At 39.7% G+C, this 26,797-nt stretch overlaps 1 protein-coding gene across 11 annotated transcripts in view; it reads right to left on the bottom strand.

Moving 5' to 3' along the window:
* Positions 1–26,797, bottom strand: part of MARK3 (microtubule affinity regulating kinase 3) — a 109,198-nt gene that overhangs the window by 26,127 nt on the left and 56,274 nt on the right. For all 11 annotated transcript variants that reach the window (XM_059915071.1, XM_059915073.1, XM_059915072.1 and 8 more), the window contains exons 4-10: positions 15,224–15,272; positions 12,849–12,914; positions 8,279–8,349; positions 3,373–3,429; positions 790–1,026; positions 511–630; positions 171–270 (exon numbers count right to left, since the gene is read on the bottom strand). In XM_059915071.1, coding sequence (XP_059771054.1) covers positions 171–270; positions 511–630; positions 790–1,026; positions 3,373–3,429; positions 8,279–8,349; positions 12,849–12,914; positions 15,224–15,272 — 700 coding nt within the window. The remainder of the gene's footprint in view (positions 1–170; positions 271–510; positions 631–789; positions 1,027–3,372; positions 3,430–8,278; positions 8,350–12,848; positions 12,915–15,223; positions 15,273–26,797) is intronic.

The raw sequence follows: 26,797 nt of genomic DNA, 5'->3' as shown, positions 1-26,797 counted from the left end.
TGCTATTACAGGAAACTGCAGATAAGTTCCTAAATATGACAAAACATATAAGCTGATTCATGTAACTTATGCTTAACTTCCCATTATCCCCATTTTAGGCATACACATATGAATCAAAACAGAAATATGTTACCTGTACACACACCAACATGCAGGCACAGAATAATTACCTATCCTTTTCTGGTCTGAGATGTCCAGTTCTGGTTCAACAAACGGTTTTAGTTCATCTTCCTCATGCCCTGCATTGATCCACCTGTCCTTCATGATTTGCTGAAAGGTGAACTGTTCATTAGCAGCATAAAATGAAACATTCTGATAATCACAATATTTAGGAAAGCTTATTTTCAACATTTCATCGATTATGGCTCAAAGGATAACTTTTAAAAAATGTCTCAATGTTACTTAAAAAACCCCAGGATAGTATTCAATACATCATACAAACCAAGCAAAGTTCTAAAATTACTTTAAAGACTCTCCAAAGTTGTTCCTTATTTCCAGTTATGTGATTACCTCTAGAGTGCCTCGTTTTATTGGATTTAGCACCAGGAAACGTTTGAGAAGGTTTTCACAGTCTGTGGACATGTAGAAAGGGATTCTGTATTTCCCTCTTAATACTCTCTCTCTCAGTTCCTTTGGGGAGGTAGAGAGGAAAGAAAACTAGTGAGTCAACTTTTAGGTTAAAAAAGAACTCAAAGAACCCCACTGAAACAACATTAACACATTAACTCTTATCATTTTATAAAATCCTTTTAGCTTTCTGAAGAACACGGATGCAACCACTTCTTATACCTTTAGGTTCTGTCCATCAAAGGGGAGCGACCCGCTGACTAAAGTGTAAAGAATGACGCCGAGGCTCCACACGTCCACTTCCGGCCCGTCGTACTTCTTGCCCTGGAAGAGCTCTGGGGCTGCATACGGAGGACTGCCACAAAACGTATCCAGTTTACTGCCAACAGTAAATTCATTGCTAAAACCAAAGTCAGCTATTTTAATGTTCATATCAGCATCTAACAATAGATTTTCAGCCTAGAGGGAAAACACCAAGACAAAAATGAAATTTAACCAAAATATAATCAGAACTGTGATAGAATCAGGCATTTCACAAAAGCTTTTTGTAATGATGTAAAGTTAATATATCCTAATGAATAAGAAAACATTCTTTCTAGAGAAAAAAAATAGGAGCTAAATCAGAATTCCTCATTTTTCAGCATTAATAACCAGTAACAGATATGAGGTGTAGTCATCCCTCAGTCTTCTTAGGGGACTGGTTCTAGGACCCCCTGTGGATACCATAATCCATCATCATACCAAACGGTATAGTACAGCCAGCCCTCCTTAGCCACAGATGCAGAACCCGGGGATATGGAGGCCCAACTGTAAAGATTGATTCTAGCACTAATTATACAGCAAATGTCCATGATCAATAAAATTTTTAAAGAGCTTTTTAAGAATAAGGGGCTTTTAAAAAATAGATACTTGCTTTAGGTGGATAGTCACATTTCAAAAACACTGCTAAGTAAGCTGTATAATGGCTATTATTGAGGAGGGAGCATCCTAAACTTCATTCAAGATAGAGATCACAGTCTTTTCCACTTGTTTCAACAAACATTTACCACGTGGCAATTACACACCAGATGTTATATTAGTGTCTGGATATATAGACAGACAGGGTCCTGCCCTCAAAAAGCTGACAATTTAGAAAAATAAGCAGCTACACTCTTGGGCCTAACTGCTGTGACAGATAAGTGGGGAGTCATGGGCCCAGCACTGAAAGATATGGTACGGCTTCCTAGAGGGGATGAAACTGAAACTGCTGCCTGGAAGATTAGTTGATAGTAGTGGGTGTGTTAACGGGAGGTATTTGAAGCAGAATAAACAGTGTGAAAACTCTGCTGAGACAGAACACGTTTTCCTCAAGAAACTGAAAGGCAGTGTGTGGTAGAGAGATGCAGAGAGACACAGCTGGGGACGGGGCCATGCCTGAATTACAAAGGGCCAGCCCAGTGACTTGTAGTCAGGAAGTTTGGGTTTGTAACCTAAGGGCAACAGGAAGCCACTGAAAAAGTCATTCAAGCGGGAAATGACAATCTTGTTTGTGTTTTTAAAGGACCATTCTGGTTACAATGTAGGAAACAGACATGGAAGAAAGAGGCAAAATTGGAAGCAGGGAAGACGAGGCAAGAGGCTAGTGTGGTAATCAGGTACGAGATATGCTGGTGGTCTGGACTAGGAGAGTGAGTGGGGACAGAAAAGAGTGAGCTCAAGTGATACTCAGGAAACAGCAGCAAAAAGACCTGGGGTCTGAGTGGACGGCAGAGTAAAGGAGAGAGGGGCACCTGAAGGACAGTCACCACAATGAGAAATAAAAATTCAAGTTTAGGAAGGAAGAGTTTAGGTGTTGAACTTGCTGAACCCGAGCTACCTGAGGGATGCTGAGGTGAAGGTGTCCTTTTGTCAGCTGGACACTAAATCCTAGAAGAGAGCTCCGGCTGCAGGAATGGATCTGGGGGTCATCAACATATAGGTGGCCACTGCAGCTACTGGAGTGGATGTGAATGCAGCAAGGGTGGGTGAGCAGAGAACAAGCAAATCGATAACAGTTATGTCAGGAGAAAGAATAAGTGAATATCAAGTTAAGAGAGAATCTAAACAATGTTTAGAGAAATACAGCTGCGAAGGTGAAGAGGAAAAAAAGGGTGTACCAGGAAGGGGAATCGGGGTGCGGAGGTTTTTCGGTAAAAGAGGGTATAAACTTGAGCATGTTTTTATACATGCTGCTAGTGACACGCCAGCAGAGAGAGAGGGCGGATGAAGAAGGGAAAGATGGGAGGAAACAGAGTGAAGCAGCCCCTGGAAGGACACAGGACCCAGAACACAGAGGCAGGGTCAGCAGAGGCACCCCGCTGTCCTGTAACAAGGGAAATCCTGGAAGGTTAAGGGTGGATGCAGGTGCAGGTGGGAAAGAGGGAGTTTCTGCCTGGTGTTTCTATTCTCTCTGTGAAATAGGAAACCTTATCCTATGCCAGGAGTGCGGGCAGAGGTGGAGAACCGTGAAGCAGGTCTCATTTAAATACCGCTGCTGTTAACAAGAGAGAATGCGGACTAGAAAAACAGAAAGGGATGCCAGGCAGCACTGAGGACACTGTCCAGGTGAGAGCGCGCATTTCTGGAGGCCCCCATCTGTTTGGTGGTAGGATGATTTTTCTCCAGAGACCAACTATGAGCTGCCTTAACTGAAATGTAAAATATATCTTAGGATTTTTAAAAAAATTTAATAACACATTCTAATCTATGCCTCCTTTATGTCATGAGCACTGGGAGAACTGAGCACACACAAGGCAAGTGTACACTAGTAAGGGCACTGTGACTCACCTTGAGGTCTCTGTGAACGATCCGCTTTTGGTGGCAGTACTGGACTGCAGACACTATCTGGACAGGAGAGATGCAAGGCTATTAGTCATCGCCGGTGCAGACTACTCAGTGAGCACTCACTTCAATGTCTGTGTGGATCTCTAAATATAATTTTCTCATGCTTTGAACTTTTCAATTTGGAGAGATTGAGTGCAAGAAGAGCGAAGTGAGGCTGTTCTTCCTGTTCTTTCTAATTTTAACTAGAAAGTCTCTTCTTGAGCCCTGCCCTCGATCAGAAGGCTCTGGTGCAACTTCTGCACGCCCACGTTGTCAACTCACAACCAAGCCGGCAGATACGGACTATTCGCACTGGGTGTTTATCCAGGTTGGTTCTCCCCAGCCAGTCCCTACAACACCCTCTTCCTTTTGGCTAATGTAGGTTCAAGGACAGCAAAAATGACTTAACTTCTCTGAGGACCAGTTTCCTCTTCCTTAAAATGGAAGGATGAATGTTGTAATGTATGTGAACTACAAACTATGAAAACTATTATGTGCTTTATCAATAAGAATCCCTCCTACTCTCAGCAAATGACATGCTTTCATTTAGCCAACTTTTGATTACTCCTGTGATTAGTGCTGTTATTATTATTATTTTTTTGGCTGCGCCGTGTGGCTTGTGGGATCTTAGTTCCCCGAGCAGGGATTGAATCTGGGCCCTCGGCAGTGAAAGTGCGGAGTCCCAAACACTGGACTGCCAGGGAATTCCCTGATTGGCACTGTTAAATAACTGCTCTACTGAAATTTCACACTTACTAGCAATTTTTAAGTCTCCTTGTCTAATTATAAAACTTTTATATCCTTATTATAAAAACTTTAGGAAATACAGAAAAGTACATACAAGAATATGCTTTTATAACCAGCAAATAGAGATGACATCTCCTGTTATTCTGGTGCATTTGCCTCTAGTCTCTACTTTGGTATTACATATGTGTATTTAAATATATATGATTACACATCTACAAAACTGGGGTTATAATGAAAATACTGCTTGTTTCTCCAAATCATCATCAACTTTGTTGTAAGCAACATGCACGTAACTACACTGGACACAAAAACTCAGAGAGGGCTGTTCTATTGGTTGCTATTTTGGTTCAGAATAAGCAGGAAGGATAAGCTGGGCTGGGGTTAAGGTGGGAATGATGCCAAAATCAAGGCTTCACTAAGCAGCTTCATACTTTATAAAGTGCATATGCAGAAGACCAGCCCACTCATAATCAACTAAAGGTACACAAATTCCAATGCCAAAATATTGGTTTTAGAGCATCTGTTAACAATTACACTGCTCTATTCTGTCAGCATGAAAACTGGGAAAGTGAAATATCGATAGATTTGTTTCCCTCAAAGTAACAGGTTTATTGCCTAGGAAGGACATAGGTAAATTTTATCTTACTTCTGCCTGATCAAATTTTCCCTGTTCCCCCCAACCCGGCCCCCATATTGAGATTTCTCTCATAGGTTATTTTCAAATTCTGCTTCCGAACCAGATTTGACAATGTCCTACCCTTTCTCAAAGAGAATTTCTCTTCTTTTACCTCCAAACAGCTCAAAGCTAACCTGATGCCACAATAACCTGAAAGTACTCAACTTTCAATTATTGCTTTTTTGCGTTCTGCTTTTAAGGCAAAAGCAGTTATTTCCAAAGAAGGCTGACAACCCAGATGTTTCCCAGGTGAAATAAGAATGCACGCCTAATTCACCTCCAGCCACACATGAAAGAACAGAGGCAGCAACACCAGCAACCCACCCAGAAAGAGCTAAGGAAAGAAGATGGAGCCAGGAACCTCTTCTCTCTCTTTGAAAAGAATGAGAGCTCAGCCAAAACATTAAAACAGCATAAACAGTAACAAGTATGAGAGTGGGGAAGAAAATGGGAAGAGGGAAAGCCATCTGCTGATGAATATGGAAAGAAGGGCCTATTTTTGACAGAAAACAGATCAAGCATAGTGTACTCTGTGTGTGGCATACCTTTCTCTTTGTAATAAATAGGAAAACTTTATATTTCATCAAACTAATAATGACATAAACTTTTGGAAGGCATGGCAATTAGAAACAGAGAAAAGTGGAAGCACCAATATGCCTGATCCTTCCAGGTTTAGTAAGTGGACTTAAGGAAATACTATGGCAGGAGAAAAGATTACATTAATTGTAAGCACTGTAAATCAAGCCAGTAATTGTACAAGTACATAAACTCTCTTTTCTGGACCAACTAACAGGTCCCTCAAATAATGCTTCAGAATTTCCGCAGGAAATTAAGATAAGAAGCTGCGTGATAAATGTCCAAGTATCCCTGACCAGTCAGACCCCACCTGGGGGATGGGCGGAGATGGAAGAAGAGAGGACAGGTCTAAGCACTGAACTGCTTCCCTGGAGAAGGTCCAGGCTCAAACCTGCTGCTGCCCGCTGGCAAGAGTCTTTTCCTCACAGTCAATAAATCATATTTGCATACACATTTGCAAGTCAGATAGATTCATCTGAGTGGGAAGGAATTTCAGTTTTATGAGGCAAAAAAATCTTGACTTTTAGGTGGTCAATTTATAAAAATTAAGAGTACAGTTATGGGGCTTCCCTGGTGGCACAGTGGTTAAGAATCCACCTGCCAATGCAGGGGACATGGGTTCGAACCCTGGTCCAGGAAGATCCCACATGCCGCAGAGCAAATAAGCCCGTGCGCCACAACTACTGAGCCCATGTGCCACAACTACTGAAGCCCACGTGCCACAACTACTGAAGCCCACGTGCCTAGAGGCTGTGCTCCACAACAAGAGAAGCCACCGCAATGAGAAGCCCGTGCACCACAATGAAGAGTAGCCCCCTGCTCACTGCAACTAGAGGAAGCCTGCGTGCAGCAATGAAGACCCAACGCACCCAAAAATAAAATAAATAAAATAAAAATTAAAAAAAAAAAAAAAGAGTACAGTTATGGAAAGGGCCAAACAGACTTGTTTTGTAATAAAGAGAAATTTGAGCTTCCTTCCATAGACCACAGGATAAAATGATATCAGAACTGGAAAGGATTTCAGAATTAATCAAGTATAACTTCCTCTTTATATAGCTAGAAAAACTGAGGATCAGAGAATTTAAATGATGGCCAAAGTCAATTTCAACTTTGATATTTAAGAGGTTTTAATTCAAAGTACCATTAGTACTTTTTTTTTTTTTTAATTTATTTATTTTTGGCTTCACTGGGTCTTCGTTGCTGCGTGCAGGCTTTCTCTAGCTGTGGCGGGCGGGGGCTACTCTTCATTGCCGTGTGCGGGCTTCTCATTGCGGTGGCTTCTCTTGTTGAGGAGCACGGGCTCTAGGTGTGTGGGTTTCAGTAGTTGTGGCTCACGGGTTCTAGAGCACAGGCTCAGTAGTTGTGGCACGTGGGCTCAGTAGTTGTGGCGCACGGGCTTAGTTGCTCTGCAGCATGTGGGATCTTCCTGGACCAGGGCTTGAACTTGTGTCCCCTGCATTGGCAGGCGGACTCCCAACCACTGCGCCACTAGGGAAGTCCCCCATTAGTACTTTTAAATCAAATTAAATTTAAGCAACAGCAAAAGTTAAGAAACTTATTTATAAGTCCTTAACTGTAAACACTAGACTAAGCAAATCAAGAGAGGCAACTGTTAAGAGAAATCTTGAAAATCGGTTAAACTTGCCTTTCTAAATATTGTGAAACCCTTAAAGACTCCTACCTATACTTCTACCTTAACAACCTTAAATGTTAATAAAACAAACATTTAAAGGTTCTGAGAGAAATGAGGTTATATTGCCATTTAAATACAGAACTTAAAACTATGGGAGGACAGCGTTAATTAAGAAGTAATAAAGTACCTGCTCCTTCCTTTAATCTAAAACAGGGGTGGGCAAATTATGGTCTGTAGGCTCAATCTGGCCCACCACTTGTTTTTGCAAATAAAGTATCGTTGGGACACAATCATATGAGTGTATTTATTCACATATTGTCTAAGCTGCTTCTGTGCTACTACAGCAGAGTTAAATAGTTGCAACAGACTGTATGGCCTACAAAGCCTAGAATATTTACTATCTGGCACTTTACAGAAAGAGTTTGCTGATTCCTAATCTAAGTAAGACCACATCATAATGATTAAGAATTTTAGTCCTGCAGTCAGAGGACCTGTCTCTGACTCAATGGTAGGTTTCCTACTTGCCAGGCATCAAATTTTGGGCAAATTATTTAGTCTTCCTGTGCCTCAGTTTCCTTATCTTTAGCAAATGGCCATAATACTCTTTACTCACAAGGCTGCTGCAAGATTTACATTAATGTAGGTAAAGCACTTATCCCAATACTTAGCAGGTAATGATCAATCAATAAATAGTAATCGTTATTAGAGAGTTAAGTCACCTTTATGTTTAAAACCTATTTATTAAAATGAGTGTCTCTTTAAGGCCATGGGGTAAAGAAAGCAAGAAGGTAAGCCATTAATTCACAGGTTAAGTTCTGTTTGGTTTTGGTTTATGTAAGACAAAACTAATGATGAATTTTGGGATTGTGACACTTCTTGGTAAAAACTTGGAAATGGTTTTCTTTAATGAAATCTCAAGTGTTTGCAAGGCTCTTGTTTTTTAAGGCTCAACTGTCAAAAAACTAAGGTTAAGAGTGGGACTGAAAAAAAAAAAAAAGAGTGGGACTAAAATTTCAATTACAAAGCTAGAACTAGAACCCATGGTTGCCTCTAGCACAGTGCCTTAGGCATGAAAGCACTTAATAAATTAATAAATTTTTGTTGTGTTGAACTGAACGGCCAAACCCTGATCCATTCTATGGGCCTTATGACATTTATAGAGGCAAACACTTGTTTGCTTTAGGGTTTAAGCAAGAAAACATATTAAATCAATAAATTAAAGGTGCAGCAATCCATACCTGTCTAAATTTAGCTCTTGCTTCTTTTTCCTTCATTCTTCCATGTGCAACCAGATAGTCAAACACTTCACCTATAATTGAGAGAAATAAAAGTAAGCAGAAGTCCTACTTCTGAGCGTTAACTTTCCCATAAACTGAAAATGTTTCACTTTTAGCAATGCTCTAATTTTAATTTTTAAAATACAGGTATGAAGATAAACAGAAATATGTGGAATCTGAACTAACTTAGCCTTAACTATAGGCAAAGTTTATAGACAAAATCTTTTAAGCCAAAGATAAGCCTTAACATTAAATTCTCATATGTTTAAATTATTACAACTTTTATTTTAAAGGTTATGTTTCCAGTATGCTTTAATAAAAACTTGGCAATGAAAAGTGAAAGTTAAAATGGTTAAGTTATTTGTGTTAAAAGAAGATGTCTTCACTATAGGACCATGACAAAAAAGCATTTCCTGAATATACTCATTCATTCAACAAATAATTACTGAGTGTCTACTAACTGCTGAGAACCGTTCTAGGCTCTGGGGAAACATAGCAGTGAACAAAGCAAAGTCCTTTTCCTCATGGAGTTTACACTCTAGGAGGGGGTAGACAGAAATAAACAAACAAATGAATATACAGTATATCAGATTATAAAAAGTACTGTGGAGAAAAGTCAGGGGAAAGAAACAGGAAGTGTGTTTGTGTGTGTAAGCACTGTGCTGACTACTATGAGGGAGTGGACACTAGTTATCTGGGAGAAAGATTCTAGACAGAGACAAGAGCAAGGAGGCCATGAGGCTGGAGAAGCGTGAACAAGGGAAAAGGGAGGTGCTGAACGAGCACAGAGATGGTAGGAGAAGCGAGATCAAGAAGAGTCCTGTGGGTGCTGTTCTAAGTGAGAGGAGAAGCAGAGGAGAACATGAAATGACTGGCTTCTTAAAGGATCACTCTGGCTGCTAGAGGGAGAAGAGGGTTAAGGCTGAGGAAGGGACCGGGAAACCAACTGGGAAGAGCGCAATATTCAGGACAAGAAAGAGGGTGGCCGGGCCTAGAGTGGGAAACGGCAGTGGTGGTGACAAGTGGGGAGATTCAGGACACAGTGCAAAGGAAAAGCCAATAGAACTCGCTGGTGGATGTCTAGGTGGTAGTTTTACACAGTATTAATTCCTCAGGGAAGAGAAGTGACATTTCAAGGAACCTATCAGTACTGCCAATTGCTTATCAATTTGGAATAAAGAAACACCTCTGAAATCAACCAAGAGTACTAATTTACCAAATTGGATATAAAATGTGTTTGGGAAAAAAAATCACATTTACTTCATACAAATAAAGAATATTTCCATCAGCTCAGTGACAACAGTTAACTAAAATATTTTGATACTTAAAAAACGCTTAGTTTCAGGACTTAAATATTTTTGAGGAAAAGGTTATTCTGAACTGTACATTAATATCTGACTTAAACTTTTAGCCCTAACTTTGAATAAATTTTAAAATAATAAATGGGTATAAATATTTTCAAGTTATCACTGACTGCCTAATGATCTTTTAAAAGGAATTACCTATTGTTAATTTATACTACGCAATTCATTTAACTATGATGAATTATAAAATTAAATGTCAGCTCAGTAAAATGTCAGTATTTTCTATGCGAATGACCTTTCTATTTGCAGAAAAATATACTATGTCAAAACAAGTAGTTAAAAAGTGAAAACAAAGATGCATGCATAACATACGTAACAGTTTTGACTTTTTAGAAAAACTTAATGGATTAAACCCAGTAGTTGTAGAGTCACACAGATAAAGTCCAAGTCTGTCAATATAATTTTAAAATATTTTAAAATTCAAACGCAATATAAACCTGTTAAGAGATTTTGGAACCATAAAGTCACAGTCACTAAGTTATAAACCAGGAATACAACCCAGATCTCTTACTTTTCCCCTTATTAAAAATGCATTAACACTCAGATTAAGCAGCTGAATTGAAAACCTCTAAAGGCTATTATTTATTAGGAGAGAAAATTACAAACAGGGGCTCTCCCTGCCCAGGTCACGGCCCATGTGGTTGATGAAAGGACACTGGACAGGACAGTTCAGAAAGCCCTTGGTTTTGGTTCAGGTCCTGCCACTATAACCCGTGATGAAACCACTGGCATAGAACAACCGTTCAGAGCTTTAGGTTCATCTGTAAAAATTAGGCAATTGCCCTGGATGATGTCTAAGATTCCTTCCAATTCGAAAATTTCACGATTGTTCCAAATTGAAAAATACGAGGCTGGGGAGGAGTAGATAGCCATTTTTTAAAAATTATTTATTTATTTAGGCTGCGTGGGGTCTTAGTTGCGGCATGCGGGCTTCTTGGTTGTGGCATGCAGACTCTTGGTTGTGGCATGCAGACTCTTAGTTGTGGCATGCGAACTCTCAGCTGCGGCATGCATGTGGGATCTAGTTCCCCGACCAGGGACGGAACCTGGGCCCCCTGTATTGGGAGCATGGAGTCTTACTCACTGGACCACCAGGGAAGTCCCTAGGGAGCCAATTTAATGAAATGTTTGTTGTTCAAAATGGCAAACGTATCAACAATAAAACAGCTGCCCTGGAGATGGTGCTTTGTTGAGCTGATTAAAACAAATGGCCCAAGCCAATAAACCACCACCACCACCCATCAGTGCTGTTATAATGCTGAGCAATGGCACCGAGTCCCCAAAGGAGGGCTGTGAGGGCTGTGCTCCCATGCCCAGTAAGAAGCTCAGAGACATGTAACTTATGAGGTCACACTGCCAATGAGAGGCACTGGCTGGCTGGACTCCATGTCTGTCTTTTCTGGAGTCCATCCTCCTCCTGGATGGACACTTCTCAGATGTTTTTGACTTCTCCTACACAGAGCAATCTCTAGGACCCTGGTACCTAAAACAGATGGGAACGGAAAGCCGTGACTCACTGACCAATCAGTAGAGGCTATATGGTGTCGGAAGGCTGGGCTCCAGGCCTGGCAACATGACCACAGTGAGATTTCCCAGCCTCCATTTCCTCAAGGGTAAAAGCCCATCGCTCACTGCCTGGCCACATCACTGAGGCATTGTGCAAGTCAAAGGAGACCAGCAAAGAGAAAAAAGCACTTGTCCACTGCAGTGGCTACACAAATGAAAAGACTATGAACCGTAAGATGAGTAGATAGCATTCGAACTCCGTACAGACTTATGGTTCTACCATTAACCTTCAGCTCTTCCTACTGCTCCTCAACTGCGAAAATCCCAACTAAACTCTCAAACCACACATTTAAAAGATGAAGCACACAACTAATAATGAATTAGGAGTATGAAAAAGTGGTGCCAGGGGTGTGCCTGCTCTGCCCACAACAGGTTTACAATCTTTTATTTAATGGTTAACTCACCACAGTGAGGCTGTGATTCAACTTTCTGTCTCCAGGTTCTGCATCCTGGATCAAAGTGCTAACAAAACAAAACTCTACTATAATCAAAACAATTTAATCTATACTGTAGAGTTAAATAGAGTATGTCTCCAGTAGTTTATAATTTCATTAATTCAGTTCAATTCTTATTTGCTGAGTATCTGCTATGTGCCAGGCACTGTGCTAGAGACAGGGAACACACAAAGACAAACAAGAAAGCTTCTGCCTTTCACAAACAATGAAAACTCACACACAGTCCAAAAACTACAAGCATAGCCCAAACATAACCCTAAAATAAGAATCTTTGTAAAAGATAACAGCGATATACATTCATTTCATAAAAATGCCTACATGTATACAACCTTATAGGCAAATAATTACCAGTCCTTAATCTTTATTTTAGGGAAGTCTAACCATAAACACGGTGACCACCATTTCTGGCCTTGGGAAATGATGGACACCAATGACATAAAAATCTGATAAAGACATCCATCCAACATGCAGTACAAATTTATTTCAAATAGGCTAATGCACTGATATTTTTGAAAATTCAAGTACTGGAACAAACAAAATGTGCTATATATACACAATGGAATATTATTCAACCTTGATAAGGAAAGAAATTCTGACACAGGCTACTAAATGGATGAACCTTAAGGACATTACGCTAAGTGAAACAGGAAGTCACAAAAGGACAAATATTGTATGATCCCACTCATATGAGGTCCCTAGAGTAGTCAAATTCATACAGAAAGAAAGCAGAATGGTGGCTGCCAGGGGCTGGGTGAAGGGAGGATGGGGAGTTACTGTTTAATGGAGACAGAGTTTCATTTTGGGAAAATGAGAAAGTTCTGAAGATGGATGATGATAATGGTTAACAATGTGAATGTATTTAATGCCACAGAACTATACACTTGAAATGGTTAAAACAGTAAATTTTACGTTATACCATAATTAAAAAAATCCAAGTATTTGCGTATTATCAATTAATGATGCTAATAATGAAACACTTAATAGCAACCCACAGAACTGCTAGGAATCAGCCTTCCTGATTCTCATCCTAGTGTATTATGATTCTGAATGTTAAATGAAACTTTAACAATTATCCGTGTGGGCTGTGTGGTTGTGTATTCTTCTAAAAGGGAAGAAAGAGAGAAAAACAATTTATAAATTTCTTACCTCCACTGGCATACTCCATGATTAGGTAGAGTGTTTTGTCAGTTTCAATGACTTCGAATAACTTCACTAGGGGAGGGGAGAAGATATAGGAGAAAAAGAAACAAATGTCCATATGCACAGTACTATGTACATATAAACTATAACTACAAAAAGTAACTTTTTCCTTGTTAAAGATTTTAATAGCTGGCCCTCTACAAAATTCTTTTAGGAAAATTTATAATATATTACAACAGCAGAAAAGATTTTATAAAAACAAGGAATTCTATAAAAATAAACATAGTTTCTGGGTGCTCAAACGGTGTAACTTCAGGATGCACTCAGCAGTCTAGTGAAGTGTATCTGCTCTCATTTCATCCTCCTGTATTACGTCTATATCTGTTCTATTCCTAAAAGTGCAAGTCCATTCACTTGTCATTATGGCTTTAAGGATACATATAATTCCTCTTGAGACTTCCGTTGCTTGGGAAACTTATCACAGTTCTCAGAGAACAAGGTCCCTTTGTTTCTGTTCTTTTTCTTAAAGATGTGTTTTATTTTATTTTTAATTTTTTTTTGGCTGCGCCATGCAGGATCTTAGTTCCCCAACCAGGGATCCAACTGGAGCCCCTGGCAGTGAGAGTGCGGAGTCCTAACCACTGGACTGCCAGGGAATTCCTAAGGAGGTTCCTTTGTTTCTATTCTAAAGCCAGAGATGGCAAAGTAGAAGGGATTATACTATAAATAATTGAAAATAACTTTTTTTTTTTAAATAAATTTATTTATTTATTTTTGGCTGTGTTGGGTCTTTGTTGCTGTGTGCGGGCTTTCTCTAGTTGCAGTGAGCGGGGGCTACTGTTCGTTGCGGTGCGCAGGCTTCTCACTGTTGTGGCTGCTCTTGTTGCGGAGCACGGGCTCTAGGCACATAGGCTTAAGTAGTTGTGGCACGTGGGCTCAGTTGTTGTGGCTCACGGGCTCTAGAGCGCAGGCTCAGTATTTGTGGCACACGGGCTTAGTTGCTCCGCAGCATGTGGGATCTTCCCGGGCCAGGGCTCAAACCCGTGCCCCTTGCATTGGCAGGCGGATTCTTAACCACTGCGCCACCAGGGAAGCCCTGAAAATAACTTTTTAAAAAGAATTATTTTCAATGGGTCAGTGTGACTACTATAGCAGTCTCCTGTTACAGATACAAATAATATTTCTATTACTGCTAATTCATAAAACCATAACAAAATCAGAAATATAAAATTTTTAAATGAAACTGAAGTTAATCTCTCAAGCTATCAAATCACTATCTCCTGTATCTACTTTGGTAATACATACTTTACAATTAAATTTAGCAAAAAAGGGAGCAGGGAGGGAGAATGCTAATCTCTTATATTGTGGGTTATTTTCTGATGCTTTAACACAGAGTATTAGATCAAATAAAGTACCTTACACAGTATTGGATGTGTTTGTCAAACTGGTGAATAAAAGTATCATATCATTTCTAAGATGATATATGTTCAGGCTGTTAAGAAAAATTTAAAGGAATTTAAGGCATATATGCTGGTAAACCATCAACATATAAATAATAGCTTTCTAAAATTCCAACGCAGGGGGAATTCCCTGGCAGTCCAGTGGTTAGGACTCCTAGCTTCCACTGCAGGGGGCTGGGGTTCGATCCCTGGTCAGGGAACTAAGATCCTACAAGCCACGTGGCCCGGCCAAAAAAATAATAATAATAAATAAAATAAAATAAAATTCCAATGCAAATATTGGCTCTTCTGTGTAAACTATTTTAATCCAATGGGAATTTAAATTTTTAGAAATTTATATTTTCAAAGATATGTCATTTAGTAGTAAGTATAGAGAACTCTAATCAGGGTACAACGTAAGTAATTAAAAAACAAAACAAAAAGGTTTAAAAGTTAGCTAGTTCTTGGCAGTTATTTTTTGGTGGGAAGTTGGAATTTGAAATCCAGAGTTGGCTAGCTAGTTCCCTATGTCTTTTAAAATATGATTCAATGTACCAGTATTTTCTTGGGAACACAGCTAGAGCAGAAAGTTTTACACCTTTGAAAATTGTAACTCTAACTTACTATAATTCCTTCTTCTTTATCCATAAATTAAGTACAATTATGACATTTTCTAATATATTAAAAATTAGAAAATTATAATCTGATTACGTATGTTTCTACTGAATTAAAGCTTTACATTAATCTTTTAACCTGCCTTTAGTAATTTCAAAAAGTTAACAGAAATGATCAATATATATATATACATATATATTCTAAAAGTGTACCTGGGCTGGGAGAACGGAAGAAATCTCCTGTCACTCCTGGAATATATGTTTAGCTTTATGACATACTTTCAAGAATGCATTTAGACCCAAAAGTATTTAAGAAAGCAGAAAGTACCTATGTTTGGATGATTTAAAATCTTCATTATTCTTACTTCTCTGAAGAGCTAAAAAACAAACACACACACAATTCCCCCAACACAGGTTATTAAACATTATATATATTTAATGAAGATATATTTATATTCCATGGTTGCAATATAAATTTAAATTTTCTCTTAGATAACTGATTCACTGATAATGTTTAGTAGTCCACATCTAAGAAATAGAAATCCAGGGTAATTATGAGGTAGTTTTGTTACCTAATACTAAATACTTTAATTTTATCTTACGAAAAAGCAGAGGTCCCAGAAGAGGATGATATTTTGCTATTGTGAATTATACTTTGAATTATATTTTGCTATCCTGAACACAGAAATCAGATTTAAGCAGGAATAGTTTGTGATTAGACTTAGTCTGATTCAATAACTACCTAGGGGCTCTAATTCTGCAAATCAAAACTTGTATAGTCACAATGAACTGCATCATGATAATTCCAAGTAATTCTGTAAGAAGATTTTGAATAAAACCACTTCAACCTGACTACCCATCACACAGAATAAGGGGAAATATTAAATTGTTGCACAAACACATGCTGTGAGTTCAGAGGCGGGTCACAGCATTAGGGCCTGGGCTAATATGAGATTGCAGAAAATAACAGAATTTTAGAGGTCATCTTATACAACCCTCCTGCAAACAAATGGGAACCAGAAAAAGAGAGGAAAAGATCTTCCAAGGTCCTCCTATCTTTCCATGGGGAATACGGCCAGAACTAGTCTCCCAGCACCCAGCGTACGACACAGCCTACAGGAGGCAAGGCTGGCAGGTGGTTTGGGCAGCGAGCAGCCGCCGGCTATGGGAAAAGGAAGCTGGGGCTCTCCCCGCGCTCGTCCTTGTCCACCAGGTCTGATGGAGAACTGAATCAGCAACTAACAGCTGAAAGCCATGGTATCTGACCTACAGACAGCTCAGAGCTTAAAAACATGTAATCAAGATGAAGAGCCTTCCTGTCTAGAATACTGGATCATCCCTAAAGGCAGGAGCACTTTTATCTCCAACATACATACTTCCTATTGCTGTTGTGGTCATTCCCACATTTTCTGTCCTGAGATGAGAAGATAGCCTCCCTGACAACCATTCAGGCTTGAGTTCTTAATTTCCCTCTGTCAAGCTAACACAGGAATCTCGTTTTCCAATCCATTATAGCTGGACTTGTAGCTATAATTTGAACCTCCCAGTTATTTCTACAAATGCTAAATTAGAAGAGCGCCAAGTTGGATACCATACGAACACAGCTTAGGGCACTGCATTTAGAATGAAACCCTGACCACGGCCATGGCAGCCTCTGCCTACCCTCCAACCTCAGCTCCAGCCACCCTGATTTCTCTCATATATTAGAACATACTAAGCTCTTTCCTTCCTTAGAGTCTTTTTCCTTTTCATCCTTCAAGACTCAGGCAGATTCTCTAAAAACCTCATCTAAATAGGTCTCCTTTGTTTTACATCATAGCAATCTGTTTACTTCCTTCCTAGACTGTCTTTCAAGTTGTGATAATACATTTCTGTTTACCAGTTCACTGTTGTGTCCTCATCCACAGGGAGCATGTCTGTCTCCCTTCACTAATGCATCCTTGAAACCAAGCCTGGCCCACAACAGGAACTCATTTGTTCGACAAATGCCTGCAGGAAAGTACTAACTACCAAGAAGTGTGGTCTGAGCCAGGATCCTTAGCATTCTAATGACCACACTGCTTTGAAATCCTGAGTAGCAGAATGCCTATTACAGGGTTGTCGTAGTTCTGCTGGCGAGAGAGTTCAAATGAAAGCGACTGTTTTTTAAATCCCTACTAGCAGTACAGCACTAAAACATCAGAACTAAAGTGATTAGAACCAAAGAGCAGGAAAAAAAAATGTAATACTATAGGGATTCAAGGGAGGGAGACCTCACTTATGTCTGGGGTAGTGGGCACCATGGAGGTAACTGGATTTATGCAGTTGAAAATGGGCTGGCTATGTGTGCTCCATATATGTGAGCAAAGACAGGGAGGTGCAACCAACTAAGACCATTTAAAGAAGACCAAGTGGGGCTTCCCTGGTGGCGCAGTCGTTGAGAATCTGCCTGCCAATGCAGGGGACACGGGTTCGAGCCCTGGTCTGGGAAGATCCCACATGCCGCGGAGCAACTAGACCCGTGCACCACACCTACTGAGCCTGAGCTCCGCAACAAGAGAGGCCGCGACAGTGAGAGGCCTGCGCACTGCGATGAGGAGTGGCTCCCAATCGCCGCAACTAGAGAAAGCCCTCGCACAGAAACGAAGACTCAACACAGCCAAAAATAATAAATAAATAAATAAAAATTAAAAAAAAAAAAAAAAAAAGAAGAAGAAGACCAAGTGATCCATCTGGCAGAGCAGTGGGTTTCCAAGTGTGGGCTTCTGGCCACCAGCATCAGAATCACTAGGGTGTTTGTGCAAACTGTAGGTTCCTGGGCTCTACCCATCACTAGATCTGAAATGGGCCTTGAGAATCTCACCTTTCAACCACCACCCCAGGTGTGGTGGTTTTCAAACAGGCCCACAAATCCTTTGATAATCCTACCCTCAGAAGGCAGAACTTAATACCCCTCCCTTTGCGTGGGGGCTGCACTGAGTGACCTGCTTCTAATGAACAGAGTACGGCAGAGGCAATGGTGAGGGGACTTCGGAGACTGGCTAGGTCCCAAAAGGCACTGGGACTCCCTCCTTGCTCTCACAGATCACTTCCTTGCATGTCATGAGCACATTGAGCACCTCAATGGACAGGCCCAGATGGCAAGGAAATGAGGACTCATACCCACAGCTGGTGAGGAACTGCAGGCCCTAGACAAGAGCCAGGTGAGAGGGTCTTTTGGAAGCGGATACACCAGACCAATCAAATCTTCGGATGCTGCATCTGTGGCTCTCACCCCAAATCTCTTGAGAGCACCTGAACCAGAACTATCCAACTAAGTCACTCCCTAACACATGACTCACAGAAACTGTGAGATGACACATGGTTCTAAGTTGCTAAGTTTTGGAGTAATTTTTAGAGAGCAGTAGTACACTACCAGTAACACACTGAAGTTTGAAACCCCCTGAGTTACATACAGCAGAGGTCACACCAAGGGCTGCGTTGTGAAAACAGAGGAAAGGTGAGTGGCACCAGATAGAAGGATGAATAGTACAAGCTTCTTTCTGTAGGCTGTAGAAAGAATAGCCAAAGGTTCCCTGGCAGGATAGTGTCAGGGTATTACCAAAATGACTTTACATATCTGCCTCTATCAGAATGATACATCAGGTAGAAATGAGTTCATAAACTCTATACCAAGTTAATCAAAGGGGGTGGGGAGAGGAAGCAAGAAGCTAACAGTGATCAAGTGTCATCTCTGTCCGAAGCTCAGCACTAGATGCTTCACGTCTATGATCCTATCTAACTTAATTTCCACACCTCTGTCAGGTGACTATGATCATCTCCAATGTACAGGAGAGGAGGACTAAGAAAGTTAAGAAACTCGCCCAAGTTCTCTCAGCTAACACGTGCCGGAGCTGACAGATTACAAGCTGGCAATACAGAAACTCCAGAGCAACAGGTGGGTACTGGCACAGAATTTTTTTAAAAGTTGACAACTTGCATATATGGTTAAGATGCCAGAGATTTCATTTATTTGTATCAACTGTGAACTTGATGGCTGAAGACAAATTTGGATATAAATAATTTACTGAAAAGAAAACATGAACTTTAAGCAAAGTCCCTACTAGGATTGTACAACATATTTTTAAAAGTTTTGCTACTATAAAAGGACATTTAAATAAGACGTTCACCTATTTCTACTACCTTATTTCTCTACATTCCCTTTCAACCTTATGCAGATGCTAGTTGTAAAAAATAAAATGAAATAACACAGAAATGTGTAAATTGAAAGAGTTCTCTCCTCATCAACTAATCTCCATCCTCTACACATCTTCTCAATTTTATGTCCTTTAGGAACTGGTAGATAGGAGGAGAACAAACATCTCTAAAGGCAAAGACTTGGACCCTGGTGACGAGAACACCGAACACACTAAGCCTACAGTACTACAGAGTAAAGAAATGCCCCCAAAGCCTGTACTGAGGATGTAAAGGAATTATCCTTGGGAAAAAAACAATTTTACCAATTGATATAAAAATAAAATGAGCATATAAGAGACAGCATAGGGTGGGGTGAGATGTTATCATAGTCATCAAACTGTGATCTAAATCATCATGACCAAAGTGTTCAGACTTGCTTCTCCAGATATATAGGTATGAGACAGAATGAACAGGCCAAAGGTTGAGAGCCTGTGCTTTTCATGGCAGCTGAGTGACACGCTGGGTGACAACTTATGTGTTAGAAATAATGGACAGGAATATAATTGCCAACCTTTTCTTTACTAGGAAAGAGCTGAACTGTAAATCCAAGATTATGAGTAATTATTAGCTGCCTTGGATGAAGAGAAGGAGATACAGGTAAGAAGCATTCAGGGGGTAAGGGAGAGGGAGGCAGAGTTGAAGCTGACACCCAAGTTTGTGAATCTGGGTGCCACTTTGAGACAGAGAAGACTCAAGCTGCAGTGAGGAAGGTGAGTCTGGCTTTGGATATGCCATGTGAGGGGCAGTTAAGTGAGGATACTGAAAGCATAGCATGGTACTTGGTATTTGGGTCTGAAGCTCAGGAAAGAAATCTGGGCTAGAGATAAATTTTGTAGAATTATTAGCATAGGGATAGTATCCTTGGAAGGAAATGACACCGCTTAACTGTAAAATTAAAAAACAGAAACATCAACGAACAAGCATTTCAGAGAGAAGAGAGCTGAGGCCCACAGTGGAGACTCAGAAAAGGCAGCCAGAGTGACAGAATGAAATCCAGACACTGGAATCTAATGCCTACCACAGACCTACAAGTGGGGTCACAAAGCTCTGTTTGTAAGCAGCTTCCCAGACCCTGGAACAGCTCTGGGGTCCTTCATGAAAGAAAGAGAGAAGGATGGTGTGCCTGCTCTTCCTCATTAGGTCCCTTTGTCTCACTCACCACACTGATCACAGCACCTCTGCTGAACGAAAGAACAAATCAAAGACCCTCTCAGACAAAACTGAGGGAGAGAGCCTGGCAAAAGCCCAAAGAGTTCATGGAGAAGGAACTGTCAAAATGCTCTGATGTGAAAAAGAAAAAAAAAAAAAAAAAAAAAATGTCTTGCTTCTCTATAGACAGAATACCTCTAGAAGGACAAATAGAAACTGATGCCACTGGTGGTCCCAGGGCAGGGACCTGGATGGATGGAAGTCAAGCAGTAGATGAAGACTTTGCCTTCTATACTTTTATCTGTCCTTTGAACTCTGAATCACAACTGTAGTATCTATCTCCTCTCCTCCAATTAATTTGAATTTTAAGAAAAAGGTGGAGAATGAACAAAGAAAAGTGTTTTTTGACAAAAGGGGAATTCCTGAAAAAGAAAACTGCTGTATTCTGAGGACTGTTAACAAGAAGAGAGTTTACTATTCCTTTCCATAGTGTGGGCCAAGGCTGCTGATGGGTGAAAGGCAAGCAAGTCTTCCAGGGAATATCTTTAAAGTCCAGCAAATATGACAGCCAGCACAGTAAGGCAAAACTTAAGGAGCTTAAAGAGAGTTTAGTTACTCTCAGAACCACCCTAACATTAAAATAAACAACAGAATAGGAAAGTTAACAAATAACAGAGAAGATAAGAGCACTATTAAAGACCATTTGTTTAACACTAGGCAAAGGCAGTGACCTATCTCCTACCCAGGAAGAGCTGTCTATAGATGGGGGGAGATATATGTGTGGGTGTACTACAGTGTAATTAACCAGAATTTTACTGATATCATGTAGGTTATCCCTAACTTTTTGCTGTTGTAACATTACAATGAGCATCCTTGTATATATACATCCTCGTACACTTATGCAAATATATTGGCAGAGTAGGTTGGGGGGCCAAAGGGCATACATGCTTTTAAAATTTTGTTAGTGCTATATTACTCTCTAAAAATATATTAATTTAAACTATGTCAGCAATAACAGAGTTCCTGATTCTCTACACTCTTGCCAACAATATGTATTACCAGTTTTTTGCAAATCTGGTGAAAAAATGTTACCTTTTCGGATGTTAAACATTTTTTACTTGAATATTGACCATCTGTCCTACTAACTGCCTGAGTGTATCTTTTGACTATTTTCTATTAGGTTATATACTCCTGTTTCTCCTCGATTTGCAAGACCTTTTATATAGTATGGAAATAAGACCTTTGTCTGCCATAGCAGACAATGTTGGGTCCTTACTCAAATTCACCCTGACTCCTTTGCTGACTATCATGAGCAATCCTTTCAACTTTTTTAGCTATTTCATCTATTGTTTACTGCATATTTCTAAAATGCCAGATTATATTGCTTCCTTGATTTTCCATTTTAGACACTGTTTTGTGACTCCCACTTTGGATTTAGCTTTCCTATACCCTTCCAAACACAGACTTTTGCTTCCCCTCTCCATCCTCTTCATGAGGTTCTATTACAGTTTTGGCTAAACAAATATTATGTTTAATTTTTATTGCTAAAAGTAGTACATATAGTTTTAAAAGTCGAACTGTGTAATGTAATATATCTCTCCACCCTCAACCCTTGTTCATAATGTCAAGCACTTTCAACTCAGGTATTTGCTGCCTTACTTCTTTTTCTTTTTTTATAAGATTTTTTTTTCTTTTTGACATGGACCATTTTAAAGTCTTTATTGAATTTGTTACAATATTGCTTCTGTTTCATGTTTTGGTGTTTTGGCCACAAGGCATGTGGGATCTTAGCTCCCCGACCAGGGATTGAACACGCACCCCCTGCATTGCAAGGCAAAGTCTTAACCACTGGACCGCCAGGGAAGTCCCTGCTACCTTACTTCTGAATAGCATGCTTGTGCTGTTATTCTATGATTTCTTAGCCACTCCCCCTGATATTAGCTATTTTCTTAGTATTGGCAGTGAAGATTTAGCTCTCTTACATCCTGTCCCCCACCCCACATCCCTTCCCGCCTTCCTCCTGATCAGTTATCATAATATTTGGCTAAAGTATTCAGTTTACATTAGATAAATATTCTTTATAGCCACACTAGGAATGCATTTCCATTCTTTTTATTTATCAAAAATGTTTCTGATTTCCTTTGAGCTAATGACTGTCTCGGTTATTTTGTTCACTTAGGTTTTCTATGTATCTCTCACTTTACTAATTCATCCTTAAACTTTGTAACAGAAGTGTATACCTCCTCTCAAATACTTTCAAATAGTCAAGTATTCTTTTTTCTCCCCCCCGGAATATGCATATTCTGGAGGCCTCTGTCCTGCTCTCAAGGCCTGCTGTGTTGGATTTCCTGTTCTAGACCCTATGCTCTTCTCTTTTTTAGTATTGTCCCCCGTTGTGGTGAAATATCCCACCAATAGCTCCTGAGGAAGGGTAAGTGTATGATTAAAACCTTGCAAGAATGTTCTGATTCTATCTTCACATCTGATTGACATTTTGGCTGGGTAAAGAATTCTAGGTCGGGTATTCCCTGGTGGCACAGTGGTTAAGAATCCGCTTGCCAACGCAGGGGACATGGGTTTGAGCCCTGGTCCGGGAAGATCCCACATGCCACGGAGCAACCAAGCCCGTGCACCACAACTACTGAGCCTTTACTCTAGAGCTCGCGAGCCACAACTACTGAGCCCACGTGCCACAACTACTGAGGCCCATGCGCCTAGAGCCTGTGCTCTGCAACAAGAGAAACCACCACAATGAGAAGCCCGCGCACCGCAACGAAGAGTAGCCCCCGCTCACCGCAAGCAGAGAAAGCCTGCGCACAGCAACAAAGACCCAAAAGCAGCCAAAAATAAATAAACAAATTAAAAAAAAAAAAAAAAAAGAATTCTAGGTCATAACTGTTTTCTCTCAGAAACGCCCCCCCCGTTTTAATGAGATATAATTGACATAGAATACTGTGTAAGTCTAAGGTTGTACAATGTGATGATTTGATACACATATATATTGTGAAATCTTTACCACAGTAAAGTTAGCTAACACATTCCTCACCTCACATAATTATCATTTTGTTGTTGTTTTCATTGTGGTGAGAACATTTAAGATCCACTCTCAGAGCAACTTTCAAGTACACAGTACTTGTTAACTATAGTCACCATGCTGTACATTAGATCCCTGGAACTTTCTAACTTGTAACTGGGTGTTTGTACCCTTTGACCAACAGCTCCCCATTTCCCTCAACACCCCCATCCCCTGGCAACCACCATCTACTCTCTGTTTTTATAAGTTCAATTTTTTTAAAGATTCCACATATAACTGATATCATAGAGTATTTGTCTGATTTAACTTAGCATAATGCCCTCAAGGCCCAAGCATGTTGTCACAAAGAGCAGGATTTCCATCTTTACAGCTGAATAATATTACTATTACTATAGGATAGAATATATAATAATAATACTCCTCACACGTTCTTTATCCATTCATCTGTCAATGAACGCTTAGGTTGTTTCCCTAGCTTGGCTATTGAGAATACAATGCAACGAACATGGGAGCTCAGATATCTCTCTGAGATAGTAACTGCATTTCCTGTGGATATACACCCAGAAGTGAAACTGCTGAATCATATGGTAGCTCTATTTTTAATTTTTTGAGAAACTTCCATACTGTTTTCCAAAGTAGTTGTACCAATCTACATTCCTACCAACAGTACACAAGGTATCCCATTTCTCTACACCTTTGTCAGCATTTATCTCGTCTTTTTGATAACAACCATTCTAACAGGTTGAGGTGATATCTCACTGCAGTTTCGATTTGCATTCCCTTGATGGTTAGTGATGTTGAACACCTCTTCATGCACTTGTTAGCTATTTGAATGTCTTCATTGGAAAAATGTCTATTCAGATCCTTTGTTGCTTTTTAAATTGGATTATTTGGGATTTTATTTGCTACTGGTTGTAGGGGTTCCTTTTCTCCCATTTTGTAGGCTGCCTTTTCATTTTGTTGACTTTTTTTTTTTGCTGTGAAGTTTTTTGTAGTCCCACTTTTTTGGCTTGTGATTTTGGTGTCATTAAAAAAAAATTCATTGCTAAGAACAATGTCAAGGAGCTTTTTCCCACTGTTTTCTTCCATGAGCTTTATGGTTTCATACCTTCCGTTTAAATCCTTAATCCATGAGTTAATTTTTGTGCATGGTATAAGACAGGGGTCCAGTTTCATTCTTTTACACATGAATATCCAGTTCTCTCAGAATTTTAAAGGCCTCGATCCATTTCCTTCCAGTTTACAGTGGTGTGGAATGGTATGATGACATTCTGTTACAATTCTTTGTGACCTATTTTTTCCTCTTCCTTCTCTTTAATTTTGATGTATTTAAATTTTAATGTACCACAGATTCAGTCTCTGTGGTACATTAGGATTCAGTCCAGATATATTGTGGGTCTTTTGTCATTTACTGCATTGGGCACTGAGCCTTTCAATCTGGAATTCAGGTCCTACAGTTCTGGGAAATCACCTTCTGTTAGTCTTTGATAATCTCCCTTCCTATCCCCAGTTCTTTTTACAACACCTCTTTACCAGAAACTAGACCTCCTAGATAGGTACCTCAATTTCACATGGTATCTCTCTTAATTTTCACCTCTATGAACTTCTGTAATACTTTCTGAGAGATTTCCTTGACTTTATTTTCCAACCCCTTTATTGAATTTCTTTCCAATACCATAAATTACCCTCTCCCCAACAGTCCTTTCTCAATGCACCATGTTCTTCTTTCATGAATATAATGGCCGTTATTGCATTCCGTCTCCCTCTTTTTAAAATCTTTGAAAACATAATTATAGTGTTGTTTTTTAAAGTAGCTGAGTTTCCTCTTCCAGTGTTCCTTTCTCTTTCTTATTCCTGTTTGTTTTAGTTTCAGGTTATCCTCAAATATCTGGAGATTCTTGGCTGTCCTCCCATATTTAAGAGAGGCACCAAAATGCTGGACTAAACATCATATATATAAAAGCTGGACCATAGGATGACCGGGCAGAGATTAAGTAGATTTACTGAAAGACAATAAATGTCTCTACCTATATTTTCATTTAACTCAATTTTCCTGGAGAAGAATCCTCCAATCTCCTTTTCAGGCAACACATGAAGGGCTAAAGAGTTCTGGGAGGCACGCAAGGAGCGGGAAGACAGAAAGAGTGTCTCACCACTCAGTGGGCCCCTGTTTTTAGTATGAGGTCCCCAAGTCTAGATGCTCTTCAATTCCGCCTCTTCAGAAAATAAACTGCCCAATTTCTACTGGGGCAGAGAAGGGCGGGTTGCCTGAAGGTGATATGAGGCCCAGTTATACATTTTAAGCCAATCCTGTTTCCATTTCTATGTGTACCTCCACCCACAAAAGAAGCTAACAGAACTCATCCTTCAACTTTCTGAATTCTATGGCATGACTCAGCATGATTTTTGCTGGCACCAGCCTACCTATTCCCACCCCTAAGTGCTCCCCTTAGGGACTGGTTTCAGTTCACTATGATTTGCTAAGTCTATTACATGAAAAAATATATACAATAGTGTACACACACACACACACACACACACAACTATTCATCCATCTGTTTTCCATCTGGCAAACTCGGTTTAATTCTTTGTCTGCCAGTCTTCTCTATTTTTGACACTCCTTTTTAATTCCTTTACTACTATTTAGTGAGTGGGAGGAAGGAGCAAACATAAATGTACTAATGTTTAACTGGAAGTCCTATATGCTAATACTTTAATTCCCAATTTTTGAATGGATGTTATAAGTGGGATTGAACTATAGTTTTCTTCCCTGTTTCTAATACATTTTGATAGCCATGTATGTGAATTCCAGAGAAGAATTTGGAAGCTTCCCTTCAAGATCTATTCACTGAAGGTTTCAAAGAAGCCAATCATGAAATTCTGCATATGGCAATCTGAGGTGGCAGCTGGCCTTTTTACCACTATTCAATTTCTTCTGTAGTTACTGATGCATTTAGATTCTTTTGTAGACTTAATTTTGATAAGTTACGTTTTCCTAGAAAATTATCCATTTTTTAGGTGTTCTAGTTTATTTGCACAAAAGGTTCTCTCATAATAATTTTAATTCTTCTCTATCTGGTCTTTTCCCTGCCCCTCATTTCATACTCATACTTTGTGTTGTCTCTCCCTATCCCCTGGATTAAGTTAACTAGTGGTTTATCTATTTTACTGCCTCCCTTCTCATCGCCCTCTCAAAAAAAAAAAAAAAAAAAAGCTCTAGATCATTTTGATTGTTTTTCCAATTCACTAATTTCTGCCCTTTGTAAGTTCCTTACATTATTCTTCATTCCTGAGATTTATTTTGTTCCCTTCTCTAACTTATTAGTTGAATATTTAATGTATTGTCATTTTTTGTTTAATAATGTGTTCAAGGTTTCAAATTTTCTTGAACACCAAAAGCAGTATTCTATAGGTTCGGATACACAGTGTTACTTTCTAGATACACTGCAATTTTGGTTTGCATTTTCTCTTTGACCCCATGAATTCAAAGACTGTTTTCAAGTT

This window comes from Balaenoptera ricei, chromosome 2, assembly GCF_028023285.1.
Source record: "Balaenoptera ricei isolate mBalRic1 chromosome 2, mBalRic1.hap2, whole genome shotgun sequence".
Classification (NCBI taxonomy): domain Eukaryota; kingdom Metazoa; phylum Chordata; class Mammalia; order Artiodactyla; family Balaenopteridae; genus Balaenoptera; species Balaenoptera ricei.
The sequence above is the reverse complement of the archived record's forward strand: the minus strand, read 5'-3'. Positions and strand labels throughout refer to the sequence as shown.